Source organism: Microtus ochrogaster, chromosome 19, assembly GCF_000317375.1.
Source record: "Microtus ochrogaster isolate Prairie Vole_2 chromosome 19, MicOch1.0, whole genome shotgun sequence".
NCBI classification, from domain to species: Eukaryota; Metazoa; Chordata; class Mammalia; order Rodentia; family Cricetidae; genus Microtus; species Microtus ochrogaster.
In genome coordinates this window covers 42,150,306-42,177,527 of record NC_022021.1, presented here as the reverse complement: position 1 = coordinate 42,177,527, position 27,222 = coordinate 42,150,306, and the positions used below count along the sequence as shown (strand labels likewise).

The 27,222-nt window shown below is 39.5% G+C and overlaps 1 protein-coding gene across 2 annotated transcripts in view; it reads left to right on the top strand.

Moving 5' to 3' along the window:
- Fbxl7 (F-box and leucine rich repeat protein 7) overlaps positions 1 to 27,222 on the top strand; it is a 314,307-nt gene that overhangs the window by 266,579 nt on the left and 20,506 nt on the right. The window contains exon 1 of one of the 2 annotated variants that reach the window (XM_013349737.2): positions 24,160 to 24,194. The exons of the other annotated variant lie outside the window; for it this stretch is intronic. Within the exon in view, the coding sequence (XP_013205191.2) occupies positions 24,185 to 24,194 (10 nt within the window). The 5' untranslated portion in view covers positions 24,160 to 24,184. Of the gene's footprint in view, positions 1 to 24,159; positions 24,195 to 27,222 lie in introns of those variants that run through there. 2 annotated transcript variants of the gene reach the window in all.

Below are 27,222 nucleotides of genomic sequence, written 5' to 3'. Positions count from 1 at the left end.
TCACCTCCTCTATCACCTCCTCCACTCACCTCCTCTATCACCTCCTCCACTCACCTCCTCCACTCACCTCTACTCACCTCCTCTGCCCATATCCTCTGCTCACCCTCCTCTACTTACCCTGGCTTACTTACCCTCTGTGATCAAGAACACTGTCTATCCTTCTAAAGGACCCAAGTTCAGTTCCCAGTACACACCTGGCAGCTCGCAAGCACCTATAACTCTAGTCCTAGCAGATGCATTGCAGTCTTCTGACATCTTTGAGCACTACATGCATGTGATAGTGCACAGCCATACATACAAGCCAAACACTCATACATGCAAAATAAAATGGTTGTTTTTCCCCTTTCCACTATAGCTTGGAAACTCACAATAGCTTGGGTTCCAATGGTGGAGCCTTCCATAAAATGAAATTCTGTAGAATATCCATATTCCATTTGCTGCATGGACTGAATTTAATCTGTATTTACAATGGGTTGAAAGTAGTGGGAAGCCCTTAAATTCATCTGTTTGACCATCCTGCGTGTGTTAGACTAATTCTCATGTAGGTCTTCAGAAATATAGAGATTTTTAAGAGCACAGTCTGAAAAATACCTAATGATCTTTATCCATGAAAATACTTAAGTTTATTCATGACAGAGTGCCTTGTTGAAAGCATCAAATGTTTCCTTGTGGTCTTGGGCAAAGTGAGAAATCAACACTATTGGATTGGGTCAACTTAATGATGCAGAGAAAGGTGATTTCCTTTCTCTTGCAATGAGATTATGAATCTTATAACTGCTACCAGACATTTACAAACATATTTTGCAAGGAATGGTTTTCAGTGTTAAACTTACAGCTTCTGATATATGTGTGTATGTGTATAGATGATTGTTTGGCACGTCTGTTTGAAATGCCTCTGGTTCAAGGACTAACATCTATAAATATGGGAAATGGAGACAGACAAGTCCAACAATTGTTCCAAGCTGGCACAGTGGCTCAAGATTGTGTCGTTCTCATCATTATGGCAATGTGGGATTCTTTCCAAGTTTATTGTGCACTATTCCAGTCTGTTTCCATTTTTTTCATATTGAAATTCTACAGCATTCTAAGAGAACTACATTGTATTCCATTTTTACTTCTATTAAATAACAAAAAATGGAGAAGGAATACACACACACACATACACACACACACACACACACACACATATATCAGATGTGTCAGACTTCAAACAATTCATCCTTATGACAAATGACCATAAAGGATATGTCATCATCTGTAGCTGTGATAAAGGACCATTCTATATTAAATCACTCAGCCAGGATTTTATTCTGGAAAAAAAATTCTTTTGTTACTCACTTGATGAAGAAAAGATTCCAACAGCCAGCTAGTAGTCATGCTGAGTCCACTGTCCTCATCTGTGGATTTTGTTATTAGGTTTCTCTGTTCAGCTATTTTTGTACAAAAAGATAATATTCCAATAATTGAGGCAATATTTATATATGCTGCCAATCCAGACTGGTATGTTTGTCCCTGGTGTATTCTCCTGTGTTGTACATCTTTACAGCTTTTCTAAGGAAACACCTGGTTGCCTAAGCCTAGGTATGATACGGTGCTGTGATCCACAATGACTGCTCAGGTGTTTGACCTATTAGTGTCCTTGTATTAGAACCTTCTTATAGTCCACACATAAGGGATCCTTCCATAGATAGTGCTTCATATCGTATATGCACAGATTTTGTCAAGGCTGAAGGAATGACTTAGTAGTTAAAAGCATTTGCTGCTTGTTCAAAATTCCTTGCACCCACGTCATGAGCTCTTAACTACCTGTAACTCCAGTTCCAAAGGAGCTTATGCCCTCTGCTGGCATCTCACACACAAGTGTATATGCATGTACACAGATATACACAGACACACACACACAGACAGACAAACATGCATAAACACACAGGTATAAAATATAGAATAAGTCATTTTTTCAGAGAAGTAAGAATATCTGTGGTGCTTAGAAATAGATTTTTGGGTTATTTCATAAAGATAAAACCTCCACGATTGAATCCTAGTAGTGTCATCAATACCAAGAGACCAGAGGAGACCACATGCGGGCTTCCTGTCTCTTGTCCTATGATGGTCTGCCAGCATGGAGGTATTTCCAGATGAGGCCCCAGCAGAATCAAGACAGCCTTTTTTTCTTTGTAAAGTGGCTTGCTTCAGCTATTCCATTCTCGGAGCAAGTGGAGAGCTTTGCTTCTTCTCGGTTCTGCTAGGTGGCTGTTGAAGAATCAGAGGTGGAAAAATAGACGAAATGAGAGGATTTGTCTTCTATTCGCCCAGAGAAAAGAATAGATGTTGGCAGAAATAATTTAATCTAAGTGTCACAGAGAAGGATGGAGAGATTTGGTGGGAGAAGCCAGAAAAGTAGTGCAGATTTGTTAATGCTGAAACTCAGCCAAAGCTCATGGTGTAGGTTTCAGAACATTCTGGTTTCTGTCAGAGTAAGAAAATATTAAAGATACGCTATATTATGTAAAAAAAAAATACAAGAAGTAAAAAAGGCAAGATGAAATCACGCTGAAGATAAAACGAGGACCCATTGGTGAGTGCAACTAAGCAAGTTGCACTGTTTTATTGTGCCAGACTGTCTGAGATCAGCTGTTCTATGTAGTCTGAGAAGAAATTCAGCCGCTAGGACTTACTTCTGGATTCTGCCACCTTAATTAAGTGGAGGATTCTGTGTTTTTTTTATGTTATTGGAAGTCTTACATTTTAAACTTAAAATTCAAAATATTGCAAGCAGAGAAGCCATTTCTGGCTTCAGGAATGCATGCATGTTCCTAGCAGGCCTACAAAGGGATCACGTGCATCGTGTGTCCAGTCTATATGATGACATGGAAGCAGAGACTTCCACCTGCATCCACGTCCTTCATGGCACAGAGGTCCCAAAGGTAAATTTCCAAAGAAGACAAATAAAAACGACAGAGAATGATTTCATGAGAACCTGGTTCCATGGTGAAGGAAGGGGTGACACTCACTGAGCAAACTGCAACTTAGCTAGGGGTAGGAAGACAGAGAGCATTGGGGGGGGGTGTATATTTCTCCAAGAAGCAGAAGAGAAGGTCTGAACTGAGAATGTTTTTACTAAAGATCCAAAGCAAAGATGCTTCCATGACTTTGACTTTACCCTTCTACATCATGAACTGATCCATCAGCACATCACACAGTCATTCATTCAGGAAGCTGGGGATCTGTGCCAGCATCTGCTTCCTTCTAACCTCCTCTCTCCTGGACCTTTCATATCCTCAGCCAAGATATTCCTTCCTTTGTCTCCATTTTCTGTTACTCTGCCTCCTTTCTTACCCCCCATTCTTCCATTCCTCCCGTTTCTTTCTTCTGCTCACCTCCTCTCTGTCTCTCTCTTACCCCCTCCTTATTTTCCTCTTTCTTTTTTCCTTACTCCTCTCTCTCTCTCTCTCTCTCTCTCTCTCTCTCTCTCTCTCTCTCTCTCTCTCTCTCATTTTAAAAATAGCTCTTTGAAAACAATCTTCAATAGCACCACCTGGTGAGGACGGTTCCTTTCAATTTATTCGTAGTTAGAGTTGTTTTCACCATAATTGTCGCTGAGATTAAATAATGGTCTTTCTGTGTTGAGGAAATTAAAATTGTTCCAAAGGTCATGGAAAACAATCCCCTAAATTCTAGCTGCAGGGAGAATACCTACATAAAGTAACTGCTCCCTTCCTGACACAGAATATGTAATTGTCAAGTTTTTTTTTCCTGAAGAATAGTTCTCCTATCCATTCTTGTTATCTTCAAAGATGCCAGCAGTGGAACTGCCCAGCCCAGGAGCCCTACCACGGCCAAACAATAGTGTGAATTTTCCTTCCTAGGACAAAATTTACATGAGTAAATGAGACGCTGAAGGAAATATCACCTTCCCCGGCAATGGTATACAGATGCGACGGGTGTGCATTTGACTTTCCATTACGCAGAGCATGGCCACAAGGCTTTGCACAGGCAGGCACAACAGCGAACTCTGCGATGAGTAAGTGAAGTTTCTCGGTAAAGCCTACGAATGAAAACTCCCAGGCTACAAATGGGAGAGCAAACAGGTGTGTGTATACATGGTCATATGTAATCAACAGACTCCAGAGGGTGCTGCGGAGGAATTGCTCCTGTACTGGCTAGTTTTATGCCAACTTGTCACAAACCAGAATCATCAGAGAGGAGGCAGCTATAACAAGAAATGTCTCTATAAGACTGGGCTGTGGGCAAGCTTGTAAGGCATTTTCTTAATTAGTTACTGATGTGAGAGGGCTGAGCCCACTGTGGGCTAATGGTCCTGGGTTCTGTAAGAAAGCAGCCGTGGGGAGCAAGCCCAATAGACAGTAGTACTCCTCCATGGCCTCTGCCTCAGTTCCTGGCTCCATGTTCCTGCCCTGTTTGAGTCCCTGCCCTCACTGCCTTTGATGAATGAAACTGTGAGGATAATAAACCCTTTCCTCTTGGTTGTGGTCATGGTGTTTCATCACATCAAGAGTGACCCTAACTAAGACAGTTCCTAGAGATTTTATGGTGATTCTATCTGTTACTGTGGCTGTTACTTACACAGAATGGCCTTTAATCCCCTGATTTTTGTCCATTCTGAGCTGAAACATAGAAACATCAGAAAGCTACATTATAATAGGCAACAAATTTGGACTGTGTTAATCCTTCAAGAAGCACATATTTTTCATGTGTAAATAAATCATGATATTTATGATATTCTTAGAAAAGCTTTCAAACAGAAGGCTATGTGGCTAAAATTCTTCCCTAAGCTAACTGACTTGCAGTTAGCCACACCCACTGCTTCCCTAAAATGCATGTGTGTGTGAGTAGGTTGTCAAAACACAGTTCTTTAAACATAATATGATGTTGGTCAACTCTGATTTACTTAGGTACTCCATGTCCAGAAAATGCTGCCCTTAAACTCTGAACTTAGACAAGACTCAATCATTTCAAGCCTGCTTCCTGCAGAAACTTTGATTGACAGTTGACAAGCTTAGAGTATATTTGTTCCCAAAGATGGCATATATCACATGGATTAGTCATGGAAATTATTAGTTCACCTTTTAATTGATCAGAGAATCACCACTATCTGGTATTTATGAAGCTGTTTCCCCAAAGTGCTATTCTGTGGAATGCAGAATAATAGTCCCCAAAGTCCATAGGATGGTGAAAGCATGTTTGTGGGTGAAATTATGGTTACGAAACTTAATTTAAAAGGGTGAGCATTTGCCACATCTAAGACTGGAGTCCATAAATGGAAGAAGGAAAGAGAAAGGCTTCATCAAAGATGAGGCAGAAGAAACTGGAATCCTAAAAGTCTTGAACAATTATGGGTGATTTTAAAGGTAGAGGAAGGAGGCATGGGGCCATGGAATGTAATGTGCTCTACAACCAGTTATCAGCCATTGACCAGCGTCCAGCTAGGTAAAAAGGATCTCTAATCTGCAAACTGAAGTCTACAGCTGCAAAGAATCTTCTAGAGCCTCATCTACCAAGGACATGGACTTTCTCAGGACCTCAGAAGGAATTGCATCCCTATAAAAATGATTTTTCTTGCAAATATCCTCTTTCAAGGTGGTTGATTGAAATTGCATTGTGTCTCTGTGCCACAGTTCCGCTACCCATTCATGCAACTACTGCTTGCTGTATCTGCAGGCTACCTTACATGGCTATAGCGACTAGAAAAACAAAAACCATCCTCACTTGGTGATGTGATTTGGAAGAGCTGAACTTGATTGTCTTGGCCTATGAACAGGAGCAGTCCTGCAGTCCGAGATCTGTCTTTGGCATTTGTCCTTGTATCGAGAGAAAATGTAGGTAAATCATCCAGGGAATAGTTGGCACAGCGGAATTGTTGCTTTTTTAGGGTTACATCTCTACCACGTGAGCATATGAGGATCTTCTTTGCAGGAACCTTCCACTCACGCTCATGCCTTCTGTTAAATTTCCACTCAAAGGAACCATCTCAGTGAGGCCTCTGGGGGGGGGACTTTGTGTAAATTCATCTCCATCTCTTTCTGGGTCTCTTCCCTTTGCTTTTCACTATTCTCCACTAGAGTGATCGTATGTATCTACTGCTGGGTAACAACTGATTCCAAAGCTTAGCAACTCCAACAATACCCTTGCCTCTTCTCACGGCTTTTGTGGTCAGAAATCCAAGCCCAGGACCGCTCTTTGGCTGTGGCTATGTGTCAAAGCTCAGATGAAGTATCTGCTTCCCACTATACACAAGTGACTTTTCATTGTGTGCTGTTGGACCTAGAGGTTCTCACTCACTGTTGGCTGTAGACTGAACTCAGTTACAGACCACATGGGCATTTTGTCAATGTTACAAGCCTATAAATATGAGAACGTGCTAACCAGACAAGGGTCACAGACTTTTGCAGCCTGGTTTTAGAAGTAATATCTCATCACTCTCCCAGGATTTTCTTTGTTACGGGGAAGTCACTCAGTTTGCCCTGATTTTAAGGAGGCATGATATACAAGGGTATGAGTAACAGGAAAAAAGCAGCCCGGACGATCTATGAGAAGGTGTCTACCATGGCACACTTCCCAGACTGTATGGGACATTATCAGTTTACAGACTTTGTCCTACTGTAATTTCAGCTAAACTTTCTGATTATAGATGTTGCCTTGTTGCATACTATATATGTGTGTATGCATATTTGTTTATTACTTCTTGTTCACATATATTGGCTTTTTAAACTTTCAGTGGTATTTTCTCATTTATATGTTCCTTGTATGACTATCTATCCATAGAACCTCATATTTGCATATATGTGTGTGCCTGTTATCAGTGGTATTTCTTATATTCAAGAATGTCGTAACATAGATAGTAAATTATGTGCCCTCTCTCTTTAACAAGGTCCAATATAACATAATGTCTGTTATCTAAATATTTTACTAAATAGAAACATTATTTTTTAAAAGAGATTTTCATCACTGACTTCAATACCTAGAATTTTGATCAGTGTTCAAAATGTATTTGCCAACTGAGTACGTATTTTGTTATAAAAATGTTTAAAGTTATCACCATTGAAGACAACTGGTGTCTTTAAAATAAATGTTGTTAATATGTGGTATCAAAACCATTTGGGAAAATAATCAGAATAATAGGAAATTAATTATTGATATCAGAATGTGTTACTATGGTGAGTAAATGGGCCTGAGCAGCCCAAATGACTAGTAAGGGTAGAATATGGGTAGTGGTGGTGTTTCCGAATTGGTGACCTGGTGCTGAGTTCAGAATCATATGCCCACAAGTCCATAGGGTATAGCTCTGTGTTGCTGTGGTGTCTCGAACAGAAGACTGGTAAAGCAATATATGTAAGAAGAACTGCTTAGAAGCCGTTCTGAAGCTCATGAATTCATTGTAAAAACCTCAACTGGAACATTTGAAAAGGGACAATGATGAACTAAATGTGTAGATCTAAAAAAGAAAGAGAGTTAACTCTGGATACTAGAGAGAGGATAAAGTTAGATGTCTCCAGAAGGAAGGAAGATAGGAAGATAGCAGGGTCTGAGTGTGTGTGTGTGTGTGTGTGTGTGTGTGTGTGTGTGTGTGTGTTTGTCTGTGTGAGAGTCTGTGTGTCTTTATAGTAGGAAAATCTTTAAATGTGTAATGCTGTAGCATGACTCTATAAACTATTATATGTTAGACTGCTATAAAAGCTATATTACTTTCAAAATGAACATTTTCATATTAAAATAATTCTGATATTTTAAAATTATCTCTTATTTTTAGATTATAATTACATCATTTTTCCTTACCCTGACCTCCTTTCAAACTCCCCTAAATACTCTGCCTTTCACTATTTCAAATTCAAATTCAGATTGTGCTCTTTTTCCAGTTCTTACTGTTACATGCCTAAATGTATATACATTCATATTCCTAAATATAGCCTGATTTACATTTTTTCATTTACTATTGAATACCAAATTGGGGTAATCATCCCTGGAGAAGACAGTATACCTCACTGAACCCTCAAACTGGAAGTCAAAATAAACCCCTCCTTAAGTTAGCTTATTTCGTATTTTTTCCAGCAACCTTTGATTTAACTAATACAGGAGATAAGAAACTGACCTCACTTCCTGGCATAAACCATTATGTTGACTTTGTCTGTTCTTAATTCTTTAGTTAGGTACATTTGGAATCTAAATGTCCTTTTATTTTGATAAATATGTGTCGTAAGGTGCTGTGTGTCATCTGTCATGAAGCCCCACACTGAGGTGGCCATCTATCAGGGATTAGCCTTGATGAATTTCACGTGTTCCAGGGTAGGAGTGTGAGGATTACAATTATTAAGCAAAAAGAACAGAGATATGAGAGAAATAAAAGACACAGAACAGCACCAGGAGGGAAATTCAGTGAATACTGAATTCACCCGTGTTTATTTTCCACACGTTTATATAGTTTACTCCAAAGGGGGAAGGGAGATGCAACAGACTTCATTAACACGATACAAGAAATAAACCAAGTAGCCTACAGGACTCCCTGGAATCTCCTGCCAGTCTCCTTGAAGGAGTAGAAACAGGCTTGAATACTCGGGTCTTTGGTCAAGGTGAACCGGATCCACCTCTATACTCAAAATACTAATTAGTCACACCCTAGGTGGGGATCTCTTGTTTGTAGCCACACCTGTTGTCAACAAGTTTGAGAGAGTAAGAATAAGCTAAAACGCTCTACCCTTTAGTCGAGGTGGAACAGGACTCACATCTGTGGGCTCTAGCAAAGAGGTGGTCCTATATCTTTAAAATAATAATTAGGAAAATAAACTTAGGCAGTTCTTTATGAAAAATACTTTTCTGATGTGATGCATGACTATTTTCAAGATGCAAACCAATTTATTAACATGAGCGTCTGAGCCCTATCCATGGGATATGGTATTGTATGAACTGATGAATGAAAATTTAAAGGCCATTCAAATCCTAGATCAAGTTTTGTAAACTTTTATGTATCAAAGAAAGAAAACTTGATTTTTATTATCTGCGAATTTTCTTCTATAGAGATCAGTTGAGCTTTACAGGTAACTTCATCAACTACCCTTTACCCTCTCAGGAAGGTCTAAAGTGCTGGTTTTAGATAGCATAACTAGGTAGTAGCAAAGCAAACTATGTCTCCAGTGTCTAGCTTCCTGTTGTTAGTCAGTCCTTGTTACCAGAATAGTATGCCTGAAACTGTGAGCTTCGTGGTTGGTTTCTCTGTAGGAATATGTCTCTTGTTTATAACCACTTGATTATATAAACATATATGTTTATATAATCAAGTGGTTATAAACTATTATATATAATATGTTATATATAACATATAATTAAGTGGTTATATTGCTATGGAGAGAGTTTGAAGCTTGTTTGATGATTTGAGTGGAAGACTTTTATTTAATCACTTTGCATAGTCTCTGATGACTTTGTAATGCAATATTCAAAGAAAAGTTAGAGTAATGTGAATAGTGACAGAGATAGTAATTCTCTTTATGGTACCTGTTAATTTAGTGGAAGTATCATTTAATCATATTTCAACTCCTTGAAGATTAAAGAGATACAATTAGGAGAACACAAGCAATCCATCCTTGTCATACTAATTCTTTGCTGTTTATTACTGTGCAATAGCAAAGTAAATAACACTGAATAATTAAATAATTTAAAACTAATATCTGTAGCCATCTCTCAGTATGTAGAAAAGACATATCCTATAAAGCAGGAAATTAACAAACCAAATGAAATTACTAATAACATTAATTTACCTGGTACCCTCCTATGTCTGCATTGGAGAGCCTATCTTTGGTGCTAACTCCCTTTAAAATAGTTTTCCATGCTTTCTCATTGTCTATTACTATGACCGTTGAGTTGCTAAGGGATTTACGGCTGTTTGTTCATACTTCCACAAAGAAGATGATGTTTCTGGCTGATTTTCTTCTGAAAGAATGTCAGTCCTCCCCACCTGCTTGTGTTTGTCTTTCAACATTGATCCTATTGCATGGAACAAAATACAGTTTCTTGGCTGCTCTCTGGCCCTCCTTGACTTTCAGATCTCTTCTTAAAGAGCTCATGGGCATCAGCCTCAATGGCACATTGCCTGGACCCATAGCTTCTGTGTTAGGAAGAGCTTCGCTGCTGTAAAGGAATATCTGACATGGCTTAAAAGAGGCCCATTTAGCCCACAATATGGGGGAGCTTAAAACCATGGTGCTTGCATCAGTTTCATTCCAGTTGAGCAGTTGCACACCCTAACCCTAACCTTAACCTTAAGTGAGGGTAGTAGCACGTGAGGGGTTGGTGGTCCCATCTGGAGCCATGAAGCAGATAGAGTTGGGTGAGGCCAGACTCAGGCTTTTATAACTGTCTCCTAAAAACTTCCAGATGATCCAATGAGAACTCCCCTCACACTCTCAGTGATTAAGGGCTTCCTACAAGACATCATCTCTTCAAGGTTCTACAACCCTTTTCAGTATTTTCCCAGTAGGGATCAAGTATTCCATCAAATGAACATTTGGAGGATATAATTAGATCGTACTGAAACTGCAGCAGCTGCCTCCAGCTCACAGGCTAACATCCCCCCAAAAGGACTCTACCTAGAAGATGACGGTAGTGCGTAAGGAAATCCTTCAGTTGTCTGGGAGACTTCTTACAGATCTCCCACCCTCAAGGTCAGCTACATATGTTTGGATAGAAAACACTATAGATGCTGCAGGGTACTTGCCTTATGTTTAAAGGAAGAGGAAATTATCAGATGCTTGTAGATGAAGGTGGATAGATAGGTATATGCATAGGCAGATAAATAATAGAGATAATGATAGATGATAGATAGATAGATAGATAGATAGATAGATAGATAGATAGATAGATAGATAGATAGATGCCATCACTGCTATTACTCTCCTTGTACATTTATAAACAGATACTGATGCTAAACTCAATATAAAGTTTCATAAATAGTTCAGATTTGAGTATTCTCCAAAATGTCCATTGATTTCCTTTTCCTACCATCTCTCTCTTCATATTCCTTAGAAACCTCATTGGGGGATGGAAAATCCAGTAACTTCGAGCTCAAGGTTTAATCCCCACCCAGGAGAAAGTGGCTTGTCAATTATTTACAGTCCGTTCTCAGTTCACCACCATCGGGTTTCCATATCTCCAAGTCTTTGGGGATTTTTGTCATTTTCATGTGACTTATTTCTTATAGGAGACATTAATGCTTTCCTCCTGGGGCCCTTTATGTTACGCCACTTCGTCTTTTGTTTATACCTAACAGGATCCCAACAATCAACTGTCTCTGTTTTAGAGGAAATAAGCAGAACTTTACTCTTTATTCTTAACTGATGATATTTCTAGTCCACTTCATTTTCAAAGTTCCACCGGCTACCATGAACTTGGGCTACATCAGCTCCAAGAAGAATATGTAACCTAGGAGAAGCACCAGAAAGAAGAATAAAATGTGTCTCGACAGTGACATCACATTCAGCTAACCTGGATTGCCTTTAAAATGTTGGTGTCCTGACTTCACCTCGACCAGTTCTCTCACCTTTGTAAGTTGGACAACCGCACAAGACACTTTTTATACTCTTGCCTAAGAGTTTCATTTGCTATTCCTTGAATGATTGTCTTCACCCATGCCAAAACTACACAGCCCACATGCCTGACTCGGTGTTTGTTATTTCCAGTAGTTCATTCCATTCTTTTATGTTCCTCCCTGCAGAGTTTGTGCAAACGTGCCAGCGTTTCAGACGTGACAGTCACAGCTCATAATGGCCAGAAGAGGTTTCTCAGGACAGTAACCCGATTCTCCAAAATTGGGAGGAGAAAGGAATCGTAGTTTCAATTGTCTCTTTTCTAAATCTAAAGCATCCTTAAAAGATGGCCCTGCGCTCCTGGTTGTAGTTGAGCAGCACTGGAATATGTAGCTCAGGCCCTGCTAAAACCACCCTTATCCTCTATGGAGGTTAGAGAAGCCATTAGCAATTGACCAGAAAATCACCACCCTCACCCATTAAATGACAGAAACGTAAGCTTGAGCAGTCTCCTACCTGAGTAATCAGCTGTGGAGAATGAAATCTTTACTTAATATCAAAAAAGGGTGATTTTCCCTTGTAAATCTCCCTAGTACAAAAAGGATAACCCAGGAAACCAATTCCCTTCATAATTGTGACAGATGGCTTGCTTATTAGCCCCTGCCTCTTAAGCTTTCGGGCAGAATATAAAATAGCCAGTGATTTTCAGCTTGATTTTTGAGCTAAAGTGAATCATGTCTTTAGTACATCATAGAGAGTGAGAACAGAAAGCAGTATATCTAGAGCTAGTAAATAAGCTGTGGACAGTTGTATAAACTGCTGGAAGCATCCAGAAAATTGTCCGATGTCTCATGGTAACATAGGCTGCCTCTATGACTTTCAGTTCATTATCACTCATGTTTCCTGGTTTCAAGAAACACAAATCTAGTTTCTAATTTAATCAAAAACCATTTTCTAAATGATATCTATCAGGAAAGGCATCTAATGCTAAGTCACCAGATGAATATGAAACCAGAGAGTAGTCTACTCATGAGCAGTAGACCACAGATTGACAGGATACTAAAGGAACATGTGTCCTGGTCTATGGTGTATCCTTCTATGGTCCTCTACCTTTGCCTGTGCTAAAAAAAAGGCTGACTTTTTCCACTTCATCTCATGTTTGCTGTTTATGTGTATCTTAGTGGCCCATGGAGGTCATAGACTGGTACTCTTGTGTGAGTGGCTGAGGATGCTAGCTTTTTCAGCACCCAAACTCAGAGCTAAGCTCCATTTGCAGAAAGCTGTAAGTTCCCCTTGTATGAAAACACATAGGTACCCCACAGTCTGAAGACAGTTGCCTCATGTGAGATGTGCTGGGGATGCATGAGCTATATATACCTTTGCTCTTTAATTTCAGTTTTATCATAATTAATTAGGGTTACATTTTATAAAGTCACATGCCACTCTGCAAGTGGATGAGACAGATATTTTTGTTGGAAAAAACTTAAGAGCGGGTCCATAATGTAGTCATACTGATGGTCAAATTGTCACTTCTATTTGCTGATTGGCTTTGTTGAAACTTTGAAAAGAGTTTTCAGTGAATGCAGTAGGACAAGAGTATGAGTCTAGAGCTTTACCACTAAGTAATTCCTAATTAGCTATAACTATTGTTATGCTTGAAAGGATTTACTAAGGGCTGGAGAGATGGCTCAGTGGTTAAGAGCATTGTCTGCTCTTCCAAAGGTCCTGAGTTCGATTCCCAGCAGCCACATGGTGGCTCACAACCATCTGTAATGAGGTCTGGTGCCCTCTTCTGGCCTGCAGGCAGACACACAGACAGAATATTGTATACATAATAAATAAATATTTAAAAAAAAGGATTTACTAAACATAAACTGTTTGCAAATATCACGCTACCCCCAAAAGTGGGGAATGTAAGTTCCAACATGGCTAACTGCTTAATAATTTATGGATGAATTTGTATAATAAAATAATCTTTCCTTTTATGTAATAAAAGAGTCCTTCCTTCAACTAAATATATTTCTTCTTGACAATCTACCCTTTTGCTATTTTAAAAGACCAAAAATATCCTGAGTAAATATTAGTCAGCTAAAGCAGCCATAATAAAATGCTGTCTGAGTGGTTTAAAGGACAGGAATATATTGCTCACAGTTCCCGATGCTGCAAGTCCAGGATCTGGGTTCTATTGGGGTGACTTTCATTCACAGTCTCATCTCCTGCAGAGTAGGTGGGTGTCATCTCCCCATGCACCCCCAGGATACAGAATCCTCTGATTTCTTTCCTATAAGGACACTAGGGCAAGTGGATAAGAGCCCCATCATTTGATATAATTCAACCTTAATTGTGTCCTTAAGGCATAAGACACATAATCTCCAAATATTGCCTCATGGGAGGTTCTGGAATCCTGCACATATGCACAAGAAACCACACACAGTAGAGAGAAATGCAAAGTACGTACAATAGAGCCCCAGATGTCACCTTGGTCATGACCCATCCACACAGCCAGGACCCGAGTGCTGGTGCTAGAGCTGTTACCATTCCTGAGTTTCACAGACTGGATTGACAATGCTTCAGTGAAGGATGTTTTAAGATGGAGTCCCCTTACCCTAGAAGCTTCCTAAAATATAGCTGTGTAGACATATAAAAGGAGTTTAAATATAGTTAGCCTATAATTAGAGTACATACCTCTACCAGACACCATTGACTAAGAAAAAGCCCAGTGCCATCTCCAGCTTACTTCTTATCAACTTGGTGGTCAGTGGAGTCCCATAGGTCCCCTAAAGCATGATAGGCTCTTGTCATTGTTCTTTGTTACCTTTAGAACTTGATAGTCAGACCCTATTGCTGAAGACTCCACATACCTGAGTCACAGGACATGGGAAAGCCAAGCTAGCTAGCTTTCATGTAGGTGGATGATTCTATTCATGCTACTATGAGAGAAAAATCATCATGGTGATACCCAGATGTAAACCTTGGGGGCTACAATAACCTGCCTGGCAAGTTATGCCCACTAGTGTAACAATGGCAAGAATGTTCTAGGACTAAAAACCAGCTCTCTGATTGTATTTAGATCTCACTCCACAAGGCAGAACGCATGCCTGCTTCTGTTGTCTGTCCCCCAAAGCAGTGGCTGGCTAAGTCATAGACCTTAGGGATAAACCTAATGCTATTCTATAAAGTTGAGCTAGTAATAAATTGCTTTCTAAGTCCTTATGCTTATACCTATAGATTAATGCATCTCTCAATCTTCATTAAAGAAGTTTCTTTTTGCAATAATTGGTGATTGATACAGAGATGACCCACAGCTTGTCAAAGTGCAGAGAGTAAGAGAGTGTAGCATATACAAATACAATGTCTGTGTCACAAACCTCTACCCAAAGGCTCAGAGGAAGAGAAGGAAGAAAGTTCATAAGAGCTAGAGATAGTGGCCATCTGCAGCCAAACTCTATTTGTCAGATGCTGCAGAGCCATTGTACACAGGCAGCTCACAGCAGCTATGACTTCGTGCAACAAGGCCTGAACCAGTTCCTGCCAACCCAAATCCCAGCATGGAGTAGGGAGGGGATCATGAAACTCCACCCCTGTCTGAGGAGTGATTGGCAATTGATGACTGAGGATGGAGGGAAAGACAGTTTTCTTCAGGGATGCACACACGAAGAGGCTGCCGATGCTCTGACAGGAGATACTCTACACATGCTCATAGAGACAGTGTGACGTGGACGGCCTGGGGTTTTTAAAAAGTGTGGGAGGGTGGGGGTGTGGGAGGGTTGTAGTTGTGAGGGTGTGAGTGTGGGAGAGTCTAAGGGAGGGAGGGTGTGAGGGTGTGGGTGTGGGAAGGAAAGTGCTGATGAGGACAGGGAAGGAATTGAAAGAGATAGAATTAGGTTAATTTTATCATATTATTTTATTTTAGATGCATGCATGAAACACTGGAACTCAAAAATTAAATTTAAAAATTAAAAGGTAGCAAATCCCTAATGTGAATGGATAAAATACAGTTCCCGAGTAATGAATTAAATCAGCATGTGAGAAATTTTTACCACTTGGATCAGTTATACTAACGAATTTTTTTTCAGATAGGAAAGAATGACTGACCCCCAAATAAAGCATTTAAAGGAAAAAGGAAAATGCGAATAAAATGTACTAAATTTAAATTGTGTGTGTGTGTGTGTGTGTGTGTGTGTGTGTGTACAATTTGTCTTTCTTAATTCACAATCTGCCCACAAATGAAGGAGAGCGTTTGTATTGGCTACACATTGCTAGATAACAAATGACACCCAAGTCTCTAGCTTTAAACAGTGGGACTGGGACTGGAGAGAAAGCAGAGGGCAGAATTGTTGGGTATTGCTGCCTCCCAGCCTAGCTCAGTGAGAGAACCTTTCTCAAGGGGCTAAGGTGGGGAGTGTAAGGCAGGACGCATGTAACAGAGCAGCCCCACATGAAGCCTTTCTCTGGCCTCCAGGAGCACACAGGCAGCCATGTACACCGACCTTCACACACTCATGCATGCATAAAGTGCATGCACACTCACACACATATACACGATAGTGCTTACTAACACACAGTTTGCTAGAGCCGGTAATTAGCAAGCTTAGCAAGAGCACCCTCAAGCCTGAGTATGAATTAAAGCAGTGGTTGAGTTGTGGAAGACACAGCCATCTTAAGGCTCATCCTAGGAGGGATCCAGTCTAGCCTCACTTTTGTGGATGTAGGATGCAGTTCTTCATTCGGTAGTTTCCTGGGATCCTCATTTCCCCATGAACTACTGGCCAGAGGCCTCCTTAGATTTCTTGCTATGTGGGCATCTCTAAGGGATGGTTCCCAGTGTGATATCTTACTTCACCAAGTGACAAGGTGAGAAAGAGAAAAAAAAATAAATGAGGAAATAAAAGATATAACTGTATTAAATAACCGTGGACTCAGCTCTTCGCCATCCATTCCAAATGTCAGTTTTCAGGATTTCAGCAAATCCAGTTCACACTCAAGGGATATGAGCATACACATCAGTTAAATACCAGCAAGGAATCCCAAATGATGGCTGGATCCCACCCCAATAGACACAAAAAGGAAGGTAAAATGGAAAGTTAATGTTCAAGTTGCCAGCCTCAGTTTCCCCAGAATGAAGTTATGTGTGTGTGTGTGTGTGTGTGTGTGTGTAGCTTCAGTGTTCTGATGCCTTGCTCCACTTCTGTGATAATATATAATAATATATGAAATCACACAGGATACATTAAAATTTCTAGTATCATAATATTTTTCAAGATAACATTGTCTCATTTGATATTTTGTGAGAATAAATTACCAAAAAAGAACAAGAAGGAAAAAAGGACATCAGCTTGAACTGCTAGGATATTTGGTGCTGAGTGTAGCCTGGATATATTGTGCACGACTTTTAGTGTCCATAAGTCTGGTGAAATAATTTACATGCCATAACTATGTGTACACACGCCCGTGTGTGTGTGTGTGTGTGTGGCCGTGTGTATTTTTACAGTGAGAACACACACAAGGCAGTGTAACTATGTCCCAGTGGGTGGCCTTGTATATTTACCTTGGTTCTCTCTCACTATGGCCATAAAACGGGCACAGGGACTTTTAAAACTGGAGAGGCCTCGGTTATCCCTGTCTCCAAAAGGCATTTCCTTTCTCATAAGTGCATTATTTCCTTTTGTAGAAGCAGCGACCCCAGAACATGTTACTTGGTACATCTTCAAAGTTATATTTTATCTTCAATTAGGGACTAATTTCAGTGATCCCTGCTTTGCCCCTTCGTTATTCTGGTTTATAGAAGACCATGCTGCCAACACGAGCTTTTCACCCCATAAAGCAAGGGTATTCCACTTTGTTTAATTAGCATGGCTACAAACAGTGGATACACAGCCAAGGGGGAAAGTCCTTTGCTAATAAAATCTGACAAGACCTTGGGAATCGCATATGTGCTTGCGTGTGTGCGCCTACTCTCAAGAGCACATATTTTCTCCGCAAAGCAGCTCACAGAGCAACAGCACTGATCTCAGACCTCCATGATCCCAGACGGTGATTTAAACTGCTATGAAGACGGCTTGACATTCCACAAGCTCATTGTGAGTCAGATGCAGTTAAAAGACCAAAAAGCACTTTGCCTTGCTTCAGGCTGTAAGAGAAAAGAGAAGAAGCTTTACCAATTCTAGAGACAGATAAATTGCTTTTTCTAAACAAAGACTCATTGCACTTTAAACGTAGGGCTCCCATAATTTAAGAAAAATAGTTTATATAGGGGGATGGACCTTATAAACAATGGAGCCTAGACAAGCCTATGGTTTTGCCCAATGAAAGGCTGGGCTTGACAAGACCACCAATTGTTCTGTTGTGTTTTGGAAGCTTGATCCAAGTTTACATTTCCAGCCAATGTTTCACTCCTGTGTTTACGATAGCACAAAAGAGCTCTGGGAACTTCTTAGGGAGAGCCATGGCTGTGTGGGTTGTCACTGAAAAGGAGAGAGAGGAACAGACTGGAGAGAAGGCATGAAGAATAGATGATCCCTCTTGGGTTAACTTCTAAATCCCAAATTGGATTCTGCCACATATCAAAAGCGAACATATTTTCAGTGTTTGCATGTAACAAGGGATTGCCAAGTGGATATTTAAGTCTGGAAAGTACCACAACAGGAACCATTTGCACAGCTGTTGTTAGACACGGCTCCACACCCACTCCATGTGTCTCACGAGCATAAATATTGTCCGTGTGCATTTCCAGGCTTTGTGAAGGGATGTCCCTGGTGATCGCGAGCCTATAAGTAACTTAGTAAACACAGTCCTTCCACTACCCGCTCCACCACCCATGATGGTTGTCTGTAATCTTTGAGTAGACACAGATGAATAGCTCTTGAGGGGAATCTAACAAGGATCTCATGTGCCTATTTTGGTAAACTCGAGAAGGTTTGCTTCGTGTGATTATTTTTGAATTATTTTAAACATATTTCTTTTGTCAGTGTAAGAGAGGAAATTCTATATTTTAAAATGTATATGTGTATGATATACATACTCTAAAAGAATAACTTAAAATACATGTGTATTTTAAAATGGTTAACTTTCTCTGGGATGTGTTGCTCCTCCATTTCTGCCTTGTGTAATCTCTCTCATTTTACTCTTGTTCCTGGTGCTCCAGAGCCACCTAAGACAGTAAGATTTGTTTGACCTCAAGTACCAGAGGGCTCTATTCGTGATTGTCTGTTGACTTGTACAAGAAGGAATGTCTGTTCTGAGCTGGAGTGTCCCATTGTCTGCTCTTGTTACTCTGAGGCTTCAGTCTGTGGGATGGGGCCACCCACATTTAGGGTGAACTTTCTCCCAGTCCTGAATCTTCTCTGAAAATAAAATCTTAGGCACAGACTTAGAAATGTGCTTTAATAATCTATTATAATCCTTCTGATCAAATTGATAATTAAAGTTAATTAACAAGTAGAATATATATGTGTGTATATTTACATATATATGAATATATACATATACATGTAAATTATTCAAAGAATCATTTAGTTTGCCTTGAGAAACTCTATCTGGTCAGGAAATGATGTCCAGGGCAAACAGTCTGCACCATCCTTGAAGCACCCATTCTGTCACTCAAGGTTAAATTTCTCTCTCCTTGATGGAAAATGGCAATAGTGGTTTTTCTCTTCCTGAGAGGATAATACAATTCACCCAGTACTGAAAAGTATACCTGTGTAGAGTTTCTTTCTTCATAGCTTTGGGAGTATCTAAACTTTGGTTTCTTCATATTACCGATAGCTTATGTGAGACCGACTTGATAGACACACACACACACACACACACACACACACACACACACACACACACAAACATACAGAGCAAAAAAGGAGGCATTAATAGGCCTGAGGATATATCTCTGTGGTAGAGTATTTGATAGCATAGGCCCTCCAGTTCAAGGGGCTGAAGATCCGCAAGCAGAGTTTGTTCTTCAGTGGGACCCTTCCTCAAGCAGCCTTACCTGGACTAAGATAAGGTTTTTCTTTACATCATTACCATGGTGCTTAGATGTGACTTCAAGATGCCTTCCCATCTACAAATCAAAACTTCTTAGACAAACACTGAGCCACAGAGAGTTATTCCCAATGAGCCAAAGTGGAAAACTACAGAACCATAGTACTCTTACATTCAGACAGCAGACGTCACTGCTGCCTCGACTCAGCTGAGACCCTCGGTAAAGGCACGCCAGGGATGCTTAGATCCCAGAAGCCAGTGGCTCTCCAGCCCTCTTCCTCCTATGACTTCCCAGGAGATGTGAAACAACTCTAGTGCCTGTGTACTCCATACACCATCAAATTAAAATCGCAGGGGAAGAATCCAGGCATCGGTGCTGTTTTAACCCTCTCTTGTGAATCGCAGCGTGCAGCCAAGTCTTGGAACGGTGCCCTTGTGTCAACCAGGTTCACAGCAACACTTTGTGCATCTCTGTCTCCAGAGTCGGTTGATTCTTTTCTTCCATGTTCATGATTATTTAGCAGCTATCCGCAGCTGATAAAGAGCTCTAGGATATAAAATCATTCAGCAATCAGTCCCAAACTGAACAAGGTGCATTAACACATACTTACCTAGGAAGATTTTTCATAGAGCTGACTTTAGAATGAACAAGAAATTCTTGGGAATTCGCCATTTCACTCTGATTTTTCAAGTAAGGAGACTAACACTGCCAGACTTTGCCTTTGGTATTCTCTATAAGGGAGTCTACAAGTCAGGCCAACAAGAATGTCCACTCATTAATCCTGCCTTCGACTCTGTACTCTTACATACTTTATACAAGTTCTGAAGGAGATGAAGTACCCACTAACTAGTTCATGATAATAAATTTGAAGATAATGTTTAAAATAAACATAACTTAAATAATAATATATTGAAAAGACAATTGATAAACCTTGAAAATTAAAATTATTCAATGTTTTTTTAAAAATCTATCATATGGCCAGAGAAAATTACAGCTTCATTGTAGTTGCTTCATGTGTTATTATTAATATTTTCTTTGTTTAATTTGAATTTTAATATTGATGCTGCATCACTATTAGTATTTGCATACCCATGGCAACAAATACTGATGAAGAATTTTTGAAAGACTTCCAAAGAAGCAATGCAGATCTTCAGTGTTTAATTTTACCATATGCACTGAACTATGTCCAGAAAATAGAATCCTCAAGTATGACTTCTATTTCTTTTCCTGTTGTTGTAAGAAAATACCATGACAAAATCAACTCAATGAAGAGTTCGTTTTGGCAGACAGTATAAGAACACTGTCCATCACGTCAGGACGGCAGGAGTTTGAAGCCGCTGATTCATGTCTCATCCACAGCTAAAAAGCAGAGAGTGATGGATGTGTGTGCTTGGCTAATGTTTGCAGTTTGTACCACAAGCATAACCTAGGACTGATGAGAACATGACGGAACTCAACTGCTGGATCTCACATCCGTTTCCTTTTCATCCCTCCTGCAATGCCAATCTTCACAGTTTCTGTGTATGTTAAGGCAAAAACTTTTCCATTTAAAATTTTGGAAAGAAATCCCTGTAGAATGTTCTGTCTTTTAGATTATAGCTGCTTAACCATCTGCTAAGTGTGGATTTTATCAAAGCTAGATACTGGGAATGAGAAAGACAAAGATGAAGGGAGTTAGTGGCAGAGGATGGATGTACCTGCCACGTAGTAAGCATGGCATGGAGAAGCCAGAACAGAGGGCGATGGCTCCTATAGTCCAGAGATGATAGCAGAGCTTCAGATGGGAGGTCAGACTGCTTTTTAGAAAGCAGAGCCCAAGAACTATGAAAATTGTTGTGGAAACCAAGTCCACTGTTCTCTGGGCTTGTGATTGCATCCGATCTGAAAATCAAGCATGCTGTTACTGTTCAGTTCAGCCATTTAAGAAACTACTGCAAACAAGGAAGTTGAAGATATTTCTTAATTACTATATGGCAAATTCTCCTTCAGTATTTAAACTGAAATTATTTCTTCACTTTGTGTTTTGTAATGATATTTCAAATAGATACTATTTTCCTTATTTTACAGATCCAATAATCAAGGCTTGGAAAAATTATAGTGATTCTGGAAAGGTTGCTCTGTTGGGGGCAGATGATGCAGAAGTCAGTTGAACTCCAAATCTGTGCTTTTGCACTAACCACAATGACCCTGGTAGAAAAGGCAGGAAAGATGCTGCTTGTTTCGTAACATGTCATGTGATGGTCTCTCTTCCAGCATTCCCTTCAAAAGGTGGTAGGAAATTATAAAGAAAAATAGTGATCACAGTTCATTCGTATCCATTTCAATAGCAAGAAATGAGCATTATGATTTAATGTGTTCCAAATCAGTACTGGGTTTATAAGCACAAAATGAGCACGGTGGGGCCTACAAACTCCCCACCTCAACAATCATTTTAATAGCAGAATCAGCATAAATCAGGAAGACGACTGCCGTGAGTTAAGTATCTATTCAACTTGAATGAACCTATTGCATGACCTGATTATAATGATTTTCAGTTTAATTCTAGATGAACCATTGTCTACAGGATCCAATTGAAAAGTAATGATACAGAGAATCCTTTGCACGTTTCTAATTCAACATTAAGCCCAAATTGCTCAACTTGTTTGGGTGGATGTAAGTCAAATATCTCATAGCACAAATTTCATTTGAGCATCTAGTGAGTGGTATAGGATGGACTGAACTATGTCTCTCTGTTATGCCTAGTATTAAGGAGTAAGGAAGCAAACTTAAGCTGAACTTGAGCACCCAAACAAGAGACATAGCGAACTCTCAACTGAACAATATTCTGTGCCATCAGGTAGAGGCATCAACATATAAAAAATCAAGGTGAATGGGGTTCATATGATATCAGCCTAGTCACACATGCCAAAAGAACTTTGGGAATTTTGGTTGGTTGTTCTCACACAGAGGTATCACAAAGAGAATATTCTAATAATGGAATAACACTTTTATTCTTGGGCGTGTTAAAATACAAGACTTGCCTGCTACCTGTTGGTGGGGACCTCAGACAATAAATATCAGTCTCAGAGCCAGGGAAGATCATCAGAACTGAGGGGAGGCTATTGAGTAACTTTGTAGTTTCTATAGTGTTTACTGTTTACAATGTAGGTAAAGTTCAACCTGAGGTCTATGGGAATTAACTATACAATTCATTTTGAGGAAAAGATTCTGCCACATTCCAGTGGGCATATAAAGAGTACATCATATTTTTACTACTTATGAGTAAAGACTCTGTTGTTATTAACTCTTGTAAAAAGGTAGATTCAAGAAAGAAATATGAACTCTGCCCAACAATTATACACCAACTGTATACAAACACAATCAGGCTAATGAAATATTTCTTATGAACCTTTTGGTATTAGATTTGCTAGGAGGTGTATTAATTTTTAAGCTGTATGCAAGCTGCTACACAAAATAAGATAAAGTAAGCCTTCAAAATAGTCCAAAGATAAATCATAAAATTTTAGGAACAATGAGATATTCCCTTTAATAAAGTAAATGATCAAACTGAAAGTCAAAATATCTATGTTTCTGAAACAGTTTAAAACTATCAACATGCCATTGTCAGTTTGTCCTGTATGTTCTGTTTATGGATCTACCATTCCCTGTACCCATGATTTTAAAAATCCCTATCAGAATGCTTAAGTGATTGAGGAAACTATATATGTTATCCTTATCATTTTGATAATCTATAATTTAATGTTAGTAGTAGGCATACATTATTTATGTAATTGGCATCTCATAAGCTACTTCCGAATTTTAAATCTAGCTAATTTCAATGGCAAAGAAAAGCAAGTACCATGCAGAGCCTATAACATATGGGAAGAGGTATAACTGAAACTCTGCAGGGAGCCTTAAACAAAATCGAAAATACTCTACTTATTCTGGAAAATATATAAAATTAAAATACAACGAAGAAAGAAGCTACTCTAAGCTCGAGCTATTGAATGTACTGAATGCTTTGTTTGAAAACATTATAAATTGTGTGTGTCAGATCCTTAAAATCTCTATGCTAAAGAGGACTTCTTATGCTTTTTCCACTCACAACTGCTTTTGCCCAAGGAATTCATGCATTCATATACAGATATGTAAATCAAATATTTATTTAAAATAAATCACATGGTTTTAAAAAATAATTATTTTGTATACATACGAATTTACCTATTAAAATCTGAAATCAAAGTTGCATGCTAATGAGATAGATGTGTTGTTTATTTTACATAAAGCATTAAATCCTGGCTGAAGCTTAGTACTGTGGTGATGTGAGATCCCCCTCTGTATGTTGTGAATACCATTGGTTAATAAAGAAACCGTCTTAGGCCTGCACAGAGCAGAACTTAGGTATGCAGGGAAAATTGGACTGAATGCTGGGAGAAAGAAGGTGGAGCCATAGAGAAGCCATGGAGCTGACACCAGAGATAGACATGCTGGAACCTTGCCAGTAGGCCTCTTGGTAAAATATAAAATAATAGAAATGGGTTAATTTAATATGTAAGAGATTGCTAGGAATATGTTATAATGATTGGCCGAGCAGTGATTTAATTAATACAGTTTCTGTGTGGTTATTTCAAGAGTCTGGACAGCTGCGAAACAAACAAGCAGCCTCCTACTACACTGTGGAGCAACTTCTGGGTGAATGAATACAGGTAAGTCTGAATGACTTAGAGATGGAAAGGACAACTGCCCTTAGATACTCATTGTCCCTCCCAGGAGAGGCACTATAAGAGAGACAGGATGGAATACACATATGTCTGAGCTCAAAGGAAACAGTAAATATAGCTAAGTTATTTAGCTTGGAAAGTTCAACAGACTATCTGACATAGTGCAATCTTAGAGACCAGAGTTGTAGCTGATAACTTAAGAGTTAATTTGGGGAAATGGGCCTTGACTTGGACAACATCAGCAAGTGCTTAGAGTTGGGAACTTTGTGGGTCCCATACACACTATAAAAACTTGATTGTCTTCCTTGAGTAATATCTAGTATTACTGATGTCTACATACCTTAGACATTCAATAATAGCAGTGCAGAAGAAGTTATATGTGTTTCCTGCAGTTCATAAGGTCTCATTCACCAACACCAGGGTTAGGACTTGAACATGTCTTAACTGTATTAAGGAAACTATGTTTGTACAGAGGAACACAGTTTAACCTATAACAGAAAGAATGGCCCATTTAGGAATTGAGCACTGGAAAATATGCTGTGTTTTCAAAAGTTAGCTCTATATGTAGAGCAGGGGAAAGGCAAGAATCAGGAGTATCAACCTAACACTTTAATGGAGTTGTGAGAAAGAAAAGCTTGAGCTGATATGGAATTGTAGAGAGAATTGAAGGAAAACTTAGATCCTTAGACATTTCAGCTTAAAGACTTGGCATCAGATCCAATACCACTGGGTGAGAGTGAGAGGAGATTCTAGGGGATTCCCAGGTTTTAGCTTGGGAAGCAGATGATATCATAACAATCCAGAATGTAGGCATAGGAAGATGTTTTTCCAATGATATTGTTAGTGCAGTTATTGTTAATATTGATATTATTAATAAAAACCCAGAGACAGATATTGAGGTTCAAAATGAAGCTCAGAAAAGCAAATCAGTCAGCTACTGGCTCTTACCTCTACCTCATTCTGAAATGGTGATCCTGCCTCCAGGAATCTCAGGATGAGACTGTGAGTGAGAGCTGTCTCTTCCCATTTTATAATCCTTTCTAGTGCTGGGATTAAAGGCATGCACCACTACTGCCTGGTTTCTATACCAAACGAGGCTACTAGGATTAAAGATGTGTATTATCACTTAGTCTGTAAGGCTGATCAGTTCAGCTGTTTTACACTCTGATCTTCAGGCTAGCTTTATTTATCAAAATACAAATGAAATATCAGTACAGCTGAGTTCACCCCTGTACATGTACTGTATATAGGATATTTGATCCTTGTACCAAAGGACAGGCAGAGTCCTTGCAATCTCTCAAGGAGAATTTTTCAAACATGTGCAAACTAAGTTACATGACTACTGAACTCATGAAATGTAGCCATTGTGCCCAAGGAGCTGAGTTTTTAGTAAAATGTAATACATTCAATTTTAATAACTACAAGTGCCTGATGGCTATCATATTGCATAGCACTGCTCAAGCCGGTGCTTAACATTTTTACAGGACACGGAGATAGAAAAATTATCAACTGGACACTGCTGCAGGGCAATGGTCTTGTACTTTGTAAAGATTGGTCACTAGTATTTTAATAAAATGCTGATTGGCCAGTCGCCAGGCAGAAAGTATAGGTCTGCACTCATCACCCAGACACAGAGGAAGCAAGATGAGAATGCCTAATTGATAAAAGGTACCAAGCCACATGGCTAAACAGAGAAGAATTAGGGGCTAATTTAATATGTAAGAGTTAAATAAGAAGCTTGAGCTACTGGCCAACCAGTCTATGAATAATGTAGACCTCTGTGTGCTTCTTTGGGACTAAGTGGCTACAGGCACAGGGAGGACAGAAACCTCTGTCCAACAGGACGCTGAGTTCAAGGGCTCATAGGCAAGAGGAAGGGTGATAGAAATTACCAAGAAGCAGAGCTTCTACTGAGAATGAGATTATGACTTAGGAACATCAGCATTTTTATGGTCCGCTGTTGAAGAGGCTGCTTGTTTGTTCCTGGCTGCTCAGCCCAGAAATAATCACAAAGAAACCATATTATTTGCAACACTGTTTAGCCAATAGCTTAAGTGTATTTCTGACCAACTCATATCTTAAATTAACCCATCTCCATTAATCTGTGTATTGCCACAAGGCTGTGGCTTACTGGGTAAAGTTCCGGTGTCTGTCTCCAGTGGAGCTACATGGCTTCTCCCTGACCCTGCATACAGAGAGGAATCCCACATCTGTCCACCACAGAAGAAGGCCAGGAAATAGCCGCTGAGAAATAAGGAGAAGTGCAAACTGGAATAATGTTTCACAAACATGGGACATTTTTCCAAAAAGGCATCTACCATGTCACAGAAAACAACTCTTACTGAGGAAACCATGGAAAAGAGCTTACCCAATTCAAAGTCAATGAACACATTTGTTAACTAAGAGAAAGGTCACTGTGACCCACCCAAAGGCTGTGGTTTTAACTCCTTTCACCTCCTCACATGTAAGACCTTGCAAAAGGTTATGGAGGAAGGAGCAGGGAATTTCCAAAGAGTTTCTCCATGGAATCCAGACTAACATGACCCTAAAAACAAACCCATAGTGGGAGGACCCAGAATTGTTTTCCCATGGTATCACCAGTAGAGGTTCTGGGACTTTTAAGGTCTCTGCTAACAATAATATTCTTTTCATAAAAGTTACCTAACTATGCGGGCAAGTGGGTAGAATGCCTTCGAGCTTCCAAAAGAGTAATTTATGGATCATGAAGTTTCAGGGATTTTTTTCCCCTGGCCATACAAACTACAGGTGGTAGATGGCAAGTGGGAATTCAATTTAACTATCTTCAACCCCAAAAATGTCCCCAAAGTGAAGACATTTATATTCTGCGGTAACAATTGTTCTGATATCTGTCTCCCGTCTCTACTATTATTCACTTAAGGGTTTTTAACATAAAGTTAAATTGTTATTTTAACCTTGAGATTTCTGTCCGGTGCTCCAATTTGGGTCTCTGTCTCTGTCTCCTTTCATCGCCTGATGAAGGTTAATATTCAGG